General features: G+C 45.8%; 1 protein-coding gene across 1 annotated transcript in view; it reads right to left on the reverse strand.

The window, feature by feature from the left end:
- Positions 1-9,804, reverse strand: part of LOC128704848 (uncharacterized) — a 55,225-nt gene extending 45,421 nt beyond the window's left edge. The window contains exons 1-2 of the mRNA XM_053799995.2: positions 8,716-9,804; positions 4,590-4,800 (exon numbers count right to left, since the gene is read on the reverse strand). Of these exons, the coding sequence (XP_053655970.1) occupies positions 4,590-4,800; positions 8,716-9,798 (1,294 nt within the window). The 5' untranslated portion in view covers positions 9,799-9,804. The remainder of the gene's footprint in view (positions 1-4,589; positions 4,801-8,715) is intronic.
- Positions 9,805-10,583: the final 779 nt, after the last annotated feature.

Consider the following 10,583-nt stretch of genomic DNA (forward strand, 5'->3'; position numbering starts at 1 on the left):
AAATTCCAGCGATTTTTGATCAGCAACGCCACTCCTCCACCCCCCCTGTTCCCTCTGTCTTTCCTCAGGATTTGGTATCCCGTTGGAAAGATGGCATCTGTTATCATACCTGTAAGCTTGGTTTCTGTGAGAGCTATGATGTCCGGTGATGCTTCTTTGACTCTTTCTTGCCACTCCTCCCACTTATTTGTTATTCCATCAGCGTTTGTGTACCATACCTGTGTGTGTGTGTGTGTGTGTGTGTGTGTGTGTGTGTGTGTGTGTGTGTGTGTGTGTACTCACCTAGTTGTGGTTGCAGGGGTCGTGTGTGTGTGTGTGTGTGTGTGTGTGTGTGTACTCACCTAGTTGTGGTTGCAGGGGTCGTATGTGTGTGTGTGTGTGTGTGTGTGTGTGTGTGTGAGAGAGAGAGAGAAACAACACAGCAGCAGCATCATGTGAGGAGAGATGGCTACACAGAGGGTTCTGTGACAGGTAAGGATAATGCAGGCAGGTTAATCCAGTAAATCCTGCTTCAATTTTTGTATGATGAATGATAGCTAATAAATATCTGTTTGTGTATATGAGAGAGAGAGAGAGAGAGAGAGAGAGAGAGAGAGAGAGAGAGAGAGAGAGAGAGAGAGAGAGAGAGAGAGGGATACCTAGTGCTTGTATAACCAAGACCAGGAGCTGCTGCTTGCGTAAACAAGAGCCAGACACCTGTATTTTTAAATAGAAGGAAATTCAAGATTGTTCTACCTCACCAAAATCCTTCAAACAACACAAATTACCCACAGAACGAGTGTGACTGGAACCCACAGCAAGACTGTTCTAAAACACGCAAGGGTTTCGATCCCACCCGTTCTGTGATTCGTATGAAATCGTGTTATTACCATTTCGTGAGTCAAAGCATCACATTTCCCACTAAGCATCTCACAACCCAAATTCATTTGTAGATAAATGGTTCAGAGAACTGACAAGTTGACAAATTAGACACATGTGCAACACTTGGGTATCTTTATTGAGGTAACGTTTCGCCCCACAGTGGCTTCATCAGTCCAATATCATTTATCTACATCTTTGTCGGACACAGCAACATCTTGGGATCTTGATACAGTCATGACCTACTTCCACCTGTGGATTTGTCCAAGGTGATGCCGCCTACAACTGCTTCACCTCGCTTGTCTACAGTATATAAGCCCCTTTCTCGCTCAAGGAAAAATGAAATGGTTATAATCGTAACTATAATTTTTAAAGTGGTGGACTGGTAAGCCAGCGGAAGGCCTCGGTTGGATGACCAAAAGCTCCAGCTGCGAGTCACCATATGACTATTACCCGCGTCAGGAAACACTTGTCCTGTTTCCTGACGAACCTTACCTAACCTAACCAGCATATGCTGCATTCTCATCAAGATTGATGGACTGATTGCATCGACTCAAGGCTGAGGGACTGATTACCTCAAACTCCTCCTGATCTTTACCATTCACTGTACTGGACTGATGAAGCCACTGTGTGGCGAAACGTTTTGACAATAGAAATTACGTCTCAACTTCTTCCACCCTCTCTAGGATTCTCTGTACTCAACTATTTGTGATTGCAGGGGTCGATTCACAGCTCCTGGCCCCGTGCTGGACTGATAGACTGGTGGGCGAAACATCTCCACAGTAAGATACCCAAGTGTTACACCTGTGTCTTGTTAAGAAGAGAGGATGTACTGGGGGGGAGGGAACTAGGAGTGATGTACTGGAGAGGGAACTAGGAGTGATGCACTGGAGAAGGAACTAGGAGTGATGCACTGGAGAGGGAACTAGGAGTGATGCACTGGAGAGGGAACTAGGAGTGATGCATTGGAGAGGGAACTAGGAGTGATGCACTGGAGAGGGAACTAGGAGTGATGCACTGGAGAGGGAACTAGGAGCGATGCACTGGAGAGGGAACTAGGAGCGATGCACTGGAGAGGGAACTAGGAGTGATGCACTGGAGAGGAAACTAGGAGTGATGCACTGGAGAGGAAACTAGGAGCGATGCACTGGAGAGGGAACTAGGAGTGATGCACTGGAGAGGGAACTAGGAGTGATGTACTGGAGAGAGAACTAGGAGTGATGTACTGGAGAGAGAACTAGGAGTGATGTACTGGAGAGAGAACTAGGAGTGATGTACTGGAGAGAGAACTAGGAGTGATGTACTGGAGAGAGAACTAGGAGTGATGTACTGGAGAGAGAACTAGGAGTGATGTACTGGAGAAGAAACTTCAAAGATACGAGAAATATCTTTCTAGATAAGATCTTGTTTGGATTTTTAACCCCGGAGGGTTAGCCACCCAAGACAACCCGGAAAGTTAGTGCGTCACCGAGGACTATGTCTTATTTCCATTGTAGTCTTTCAATTTTGTCCCCCAGGATGCCACCCACACCAGTCCAATAACACCCAGGTACCTACTTGCTTTCTAGGTGAAAGGGACATGTGTAACGGAACACGCCCAATGTTTCCACCCTTGCCGGGGATCGAACCACGGACACTGTGTATGAAGCGAGAGCGTTGCCAACCAGGCCACAGGATACAGACTTACTACTACCTACCTGGGTGTGGGTGGGTGTGAGTTGGACCTCCCTAGCATGGGCCAGTAGGTGACTTGGACCTGACTAGCTTAGGCCAGTAGGTGACTTGGACCAGAGTACCTTAAGCCAGTAGATAATTTGGACCTGACTAGCTTAGGCCAGTAGGTGACTTTCACCTGACTAGCTTAGGCCAGTAGGTGAGTTTCACCTGACCAGCTAAGGCCGGTAGATGATTTGGACCTGACTAGCTTAGGCCAGTAGGTGACTCACCTGACTAGCTTAGGTCAGTAGGCGAGTTTCACCTGACCAGCTTAGGCCAGTAGATGGTTTGGACCTGATTAGCTTAAGCCATTAGATTTGGACTTGGCTAGCTTAGGCAAGTAGATGATTTGGACCTGACTAGCTTAGGCCAGTAGATGATTTGGACATGACTAGCTTAGGCCAGTAGATGATTTGGACATGACTAGTTTAGGCTAGTAGATGATTTGGACCTGACTAGCTTAGGCCAGTAGATGATTTGGACCTGACTATCTTAGGCCAGTAGATGATCTGGACCTAACTAGCTTAGGCCAGTAGGTGACTTGGACCTGACTATCTTAGGCCAGTAGATGATCTGGACCTAACTAGCTTAGGCCAGTAGGTGACTTGGACCTAACTAGCTTAGGTCAGTAGGTGAGTTTCACCTGACCAGCTTAGGCCAGTAGATGATTTGGACCTGACTAGCTGAGGCCAGTAGATAATTTGGACCTGACTAGCTGAGGCCAGTAGATAATTTGGACCTGACTTGCTTAGGCCAGTAGATGATTTGCACCTGACTAGCTTAAGCCAGTAGGTGACTTTCACCTGACTAGCTTGGGTCAGTAGGTGAGTTTCACCTGACCAGCTTAGGCCAGTAGATGATTTGTACCTGACTAGCTTAGGCCAGTAGATGATTTGTACCTGACTAGCTTAGGCCAGTAGATGATTTGGACCTGACTAGCTTAGGCCAGTAGATGATTCGGACCTGACTAGCTTAGGCCAGTAGATGAATTGGACCTGACTAGCTTAAGCCAGTAGATGATTTGGACCTGACTAGCTTAGGCCAGCAGATGAATTGGACCTGACTAGCTTAGGCCAGTAGATGATTTGGACCTGACTAGCATAGGCCAGTAGGTGACTTAGACCTGACTAGCATAGGCCAATCGGCCTGCTGCGGTGCTCCTTGTTCTTATGGAGTCATCCGAGTGTGTTCCGGGGGTCAACGCCTCATAGGCCTACTACCAAACTAGTACATTCCCTTGGATGCCCTGATGAGCCAGGCTGTTGGTGCTAGCCCCACGAAGTACAGAGTTCAACTTAAGGAAAAGAACTAATGCATTTTTCTCCTAAAATGAAAACACTCCATTTAAATTTTTTTTCTAAATACGAAGAAAAAAAATATATGAAACGTATTTTTTAATTTACAAAAACAAATAAGGACAAAAAAAAATTGAGAAAAAAATTTATTTAATTAAGACAGACCAAAAGTATCGATCTTCCAAAGTTTCAAATAGGTTAATGTAAATAGGTAATATAAAATAGACTATTGTAAATAATTATAAATAGGTACTTGTAGATAACTGAAAATAGGTAATAAATAGGTACTTATAAGTAATAAACAGGTACTTGTAAACAGGTAATAGCTACTTGTAAAAGGTAACTGTAAACAGGTAATAGGTACTTGTAAATAATAAATAGCTACTTGTAAAAGGTAATTGTAAATAGGTAATAAGTACTTGTAAATAGGTAATGAACAGGTACTTGTAAATAGGTACTAAACAGGTATTTGTAAATAGGTACTAAATAGGTCTTTGTAAATAGGTACTAAATAGGTATTTGTAAATAGGTACTAAATAGGCATTTGTAAATAGGTACTAAATAGGTATTTGTAAATAGGTACTTGTGAAGTGATAGGTACTAGTGAAGAGGTGATAAATAGGTACTTGAAAATAGGTAATAAATAGGTACTTGAAAATAGGTAATAAATAGGTACTTGAAAATAGGTACTTGTACTATGTAGAAGGACATGTGACTCACCTACGACGTCAAGGCTGACAATGAAGCTGAGGACAGGCTTGGCTGACACCTGACACTCGTACATGCCAGCATCCTCCTGCTTCACCTTCTCAATGGTCAGCACCCACTCCTGACGACCCTCCTCCCATCTCACGGACACCCTCTCGTCCGTGCTGTACTTGTACTTGCCGACGGACAGGATGTGCAGGTCCTCGTGCCTCATCCACGACACCTGCCGAATGCAAGATGACTCTTAAACCTCATAGTAGAGCGCTAAAACCGTGCGGGGGTCATTAATCGTTGTCAATAAAGGATCACATTGTGGCCCGGTGGTCTGGTGGCTAAAGCTCCCGCTTCACACACGGAGGGCCCGGGTTCGATTCCCGGCGGGTGGAAACATTTGACACGTTTCCTTACACCTGTTGTCCTGTTCACCTAGCAGCAAATAGGTACCTGGGTGTTAGTCGACTGGTGTGGGTCGCATCCTGTGGGACAAGATTAAGGACCACAATGGAAATAAGTTAGACAGTCCTCGATGACGCACTGACTTTCTTGGGTTATCCTGGGTGGCTAACCCTCCGGGGTTAAAAATCCGAACGAAATCTTATCTCTTATCTTATCTTACTGCTGTTGTGTTTATTTTTCGAGGCTAGGACCCTGGGTGGCTTTAAAAAGAGATCGGATAAATATATGAGTGGGAGGGATTGGGTTTGAGTGGTGTCGTGGGTACGGAACTAAATTCTCGGGTAGCTTCGGGAAATTGTGGTTTCGATTAAGACAAATAAGAATGGTTTAGGACTGATGAAGTCAATGTGTGGCGAAACGTTTCCTCAATAAAGATACCCAAGTGCTGCACATGTGTCTAATTTATCAACTTGTCGGTTCTCTGACCCATTCGTCTACATCAGAATGTTTGCAAACTCAACACACGACAACTCTTCTCGACGCCCTGACAGCCAGCAACGCTGACTCTGGTCTCGACATATACGCAGACAGGACCAAAATCTCGTGTTACAATATCTGCACTAACAATCTGCCGCCTATGTTCGTGTGCCTTTTACGTGCTTCCTATAAAGAAGGTTTATTGTGGGTAATTAACTTGAGAGTTTGTGAATTATGCTGTCCTAAAAGGACAACACACATCGTCCAGTTCACTAAACTTGGTGGACTGAATACATCGACTCAAAACTGAAGGTCTAATTGCCTCAAACTCATCTTCTACCATTCATCTTCGTGACGGACTGAGGAAGTAGTTTGGTTGGTAACGCATTCATCTCACACATCGAGTGTCCGTAGTTCGATCCCCGATACGGGTGGAAACACTGGGCGTGTTTCCTTGACACACCTGCTGTTCCTATTCACCTAGCAGTAAGTAGGTACCTGGGTGTTAGCCGACTGGTGTGGATCGCATCCTGGGGACAAAATTAACCTAAGTTGCGGGAAATGCTCTGCATAACTAGGGACTTTCTATATAGTATGTCACTGATATCAGCTATGGTCTGTATAAGTTGTATCATGTACTTGCAGAAATATTACCACTCCATGTAGGTAACGAATTTCCTACCAGGTTCCTTTCCCATTAAATCTATCCCACACGAGGCCTCAATGGTACCAGGAAAAATGAAAATTGCAGTGGTACTCCCCAGGAGTTAGAGCAATTTGAAGACCTTAATTAAAGTACCTAGTTCGACGTCTGGCAATCCTTGGGTCGTGGTATTTATCCAGGTGACCTTCAACCACCCAGTAATGAGGGAACTGTTACCGGGACACTTAAAATCCCATAGAATGTAATAATTTTGACAAAGTTCATGGAGAGCGAAACGTTGCCACAATAAAATGTTACATTAGTTGCACTTGTGTCCTTTTACCTAACACAAAATCCCATTGATGGCCAAAATTAACACACGTTTTTAATGGTGTAGGCTCGGTTATGATTTGCTGACCGGGCCTCCAGAAACAGTGCGTATCCAGGGAGGGTGCGCATGTGTACAGCAAGTGTGCGCATGTGTACAGCGAGGGTGCGCATGTGTACAGCAAGTGTGCGCATGTATACAGCAAGTGTGCGCATGTGTACAGCGAGGGTGCGCATGTGTACAGCAAGTGTGCGCATGTGTACAGCGAGGGTGCGCATGTGTACAGCAAGTGTGCGCATGTGTACAGCGAGGGTGCTCATGTGTACAGCAAGTGTGCGCATGTGTACAGCGAGGGTGCGCATGTGTACAGCGAGGGTGCGAATGTGTACAGCGAGGGTGCGCATGTTTACAGCGAGGGTGCGCATGTGTACAGCGAGGGTGCGCATGTTTACAGCGAGGGTGCGCATGTGTACAGCGAGGGTGCGCATGTTTACAGCGAGGGTGCGCATGTGTACAGCGAGGGTGCGCATGTGTACAGCGAGGGTGCGCATGTTTACAGCGAGGGTGCGCATGTGTACAGCGAGGGTGCGCATGTTTACAGCGAGGGTGCGCATGTGTACAGCGAGGGTGCGCATGTTTACAGCGAGGGTGCGCATGTGTACAGCGAGGGTGCGAATGTGTACAGCAAGTGTGCGCATGTGTACAGCGAGGGTGCGAATGTGTACAGCGAGGGTGCGCATGTTTACAGCGAGGGTGCGCATGTGTACAGCGAGGGTGCGCATGTGTACAGCAAGTGTGCGCATGTGTACAGCGAGGGTGCGAATGTGTACAGCGAGGGTGCGCATGTGTACAGCGAGGGTGCGCATGTTTACAGCGAGGGTGCGCATGTGTACAGCGAGGGTGCGCATGTGTACAGCGAGGGCGCGCAGTGTACAGCGAGGGTGCGCATGTGTACAGCGAGGGTGCGCATGTGTACAGCGAGGGTGCGCATGTTTACAGCGAGGGTGCGCAGTGTACAGCGAGGGTGCGCAGTGTACAGCGAGGGTGCGCACGTGTACAGCGAGGGCGCGCAGTGTACAGCGAGGGCGCGCAGTGTACAGCGAGGGCGCGCAGTGTACAGCGAGGGCGCGCAGTGTACAGCGAGGGCGCGCAGTGTACAACGAGGGTGCGCAGTGTACAGCGAGGGAGCGCAGTGTACAGCGAGGGCGCGCAGTGTACAGCGAGGGCGCGCAGTGTACAGCGAGGGTGCGCAGTGTACAGCGAGGGTGCGCAGTGTACAGCGAGGGTGCGCAGTGTACAACGAGGGTGCGCAGTGTACAGCGAGGGTGCGCATGTTACAGCTCCGAATCCTTACTCAAGGTTAAGGTCAATTACAGAATATTTCCTCCCAGGTCCAATAACTATTCCTCGTCAAAAAACCAAAATGAATTAATACATACGACAAAATTTGGCAGTAGTGGGGCTCACAGTGGTAAATTAGACACATGTAGAACACTTCGTTATCATTACTGTGAAAACTTTTCGCTACACAGTGACTTCATCAGTCCAATACAAAGAATGGTGGAGATCAGAAGGAGTTTGAGGTACTCAGTCCCTCAACCTGGAGTTGATGTAATCAGTCCATCAATTTTATCAATTTCGAGGGACTGATTACTTAAACTCTTGATCTTCACCACTCTTTGTATTGGACTGATGAAGCCACTGTGTGGCAAAACGTTTCCCCAACAAAGATACCCAAGTGTTGCACATGTGTTTAATTTATCAACTTGTCGGTTCACCGAACCATTTATCTAGAGAGCGCAATGTGACATGAATACGTAATAAACGGATTCAGACATTAATTCTCAATAATTAACGATGTAACTATGGAGATAAATGGTATAAAACAAATGCAGTATAATGGGTCGCTGAAACGTTTTCTATTATATCTTAGTGTTTGCTTACGAGTTTTTCTAAACCAAAACGTGACTTAATAGCCCAGGACAGACCAAAACGTTGTCTTCTTTCCAGATTCACTTTGTAGATTAGTTGATAAACTAGATATATGTACAAGACAACCCAAGTGTTGCACATGTGTCTAATTTATTAACTTGACGGTTCTCTGGACCTTCTATCAACATTCTTGTAGATTAGTTACAGATTGTGGACTCAGATTAAGTCGTAATAAACGACTGAAAATGAATAAACATAAGATTGGATGAGAGGGTCGACCATGGTTCGAACCTCTCGTCCACGCTTCTGTTTGTTGATAGTGTGTTTAAAATCTATATTAATTCAGAGGAGTTACTACTTACTGACTTCTCGGCGCTGTCAAGTACCCTGCAGGCCAGCTCGGCGGTCTTGCCCGTCTGTACTGTCACCTTCCTGGGAAGAGTCCTGTCAAATCTTGGTCCTATCGAGGTACTCTCTACTTGACGTCCTCCAAGGGGATCATCTTTCTCGATTTCATGAGACGCACTTCTGGACCACTGTGAGCTGGAACTCTCAACATTACCGTAGACAACGTCGTTAGAACCAGAGTAAATACCGGCAGAGTAAACACTGCCAGTATAAACACCGCCAGTGTAAGCACCACTGGGGTTAGTATTACCAGGATACATTACACTGGAAGGAATACTTCCAGTGTAAACACCGCCCGTGTAAGCACCACTGGGGTTAGTATTACCAGGGTACACAACACTGGAAGGAACACTTCCAGGGTAAATCCCGCCAGTGGAAATACCAACTGTAGATGCACCATTGTTAATGCTGCCAGTGTAAACACCACTGGGAACGATATTATCAGCAGATTTGGACTCCACCTGAGAGTCCAGATTTTGTGACTGGTGGTTCTGGTTTGAGTAATACTGGTATTGAAACTTCGAATCTTGCGGATGCTGACCATTATAATACTGACCCTCGACTTTGTGACCATTGGCGTTCAAGCGCTGGTACTGCTGATAATTGAATTTCTGTCCAAGATATTGCTGGTTTTCGAAATACTCTCCGCGAAACTTGTGGTCCTCCTGGTAAATCTGCGGGTTGTACTTGTGACCCAGGGAGGTGTGGTCTTGATAACCGTGAGGTCCCTGGGACTGCCCATACTGGGAGTTAAGTGGATGGGGGTGAGGCTGGAGGTGTTCTGGGGACTGACTATATTGGTAGTGCGGTTGATAGAGTCTCTGGTGCTGATAATGGAACTCTTCGTTATTGCTGGGAGACTTCTTGGGCCGAAGGATTTCCTCCAGGTAGGCTGGCGGGATCTCCAGCGAGGTGAGGACATTGGGCAGGCGGGAGGCTTTAGCTGGACTTCCAGTAGAGGAAGTGGAGGCAGGAACGTGTTTGGGAATGTAATCCACCTCATCCGAGTCACTGGCGATCTGATACCCAGCCGTCATTCCTGAAACAACACCAATAATCAGTCTTGTTACATGAACACAGATTTCTGAAGTGTAATGAACAATGGTTGGTGCCCAATAATAATCCAGAAGGGGATAGAAATATACACGTGGGTTATTACTGAGCACAAAGTTCTGAATATAAAGGTAATGAATCTTGTTACATGAATACAGAGTTCTGATTATAGAATAGAAGTTACAATACCGTGGCCAAAACAGTTCACCAAAAATACGCGTTTAGGAGAAGAACCTGGTGAGTGAAGCTTGTTGTGGTGGTAGTGATGGTGTTAGTGTTTGTGATGGTGAATACTGAGGCAGTAGTGATGGTGTCAATGATTGTGATAATTACAGCTGAGGAAGGAGATCAAAATAAGGAATTACAGAATGTACAGCAATGTACACTACGTACCACAAAATTTTTTCTCACCAGAGTTAATGTAAATAATTATATTTAGAAAACAAAAAGCCAGTAATAATGTGTTAGTTATCTAACGAGGCTTCACGTAAACATGTGTTAGTTATCTAACGAGGCTTCACGTAAACATGTGTTAGTTATCTAACGAGGCTTCACGTAAACATGTGTTAGTTATCTAACGAGGCTTCACGTAAACATGTGTTAGTTATCTAACGAGGCTTCACGTAAACATGTGTTAGTTATCTAACGAGGCTTCACAAAAACATGTGTTAGTTATCTAACGAGGCTTCACGTAAACATGTGTTAGTTATCTAACGAGGCTTCACGTAAACATGTGTTAGTTATCTAACGAGGCTTCACGTAAACATGT

The sequence above is a fragment of the Cherax quadricarinatus genome, chromosome 91 (genome assembly GCF_038502225.1).
Source record: "Cherax quadricarinatus isolate ZL_2023a chromosome 91, ASM3850222v1, whole genome shotgun sequence".
In the NCBI taxonomy this organism is placed as follows: Eukaryota; Metazoa; Arthropoda; class Malacostraca; order Decapoda; family Parastacidae; genus Cherax; species Cherax quadricarinatus.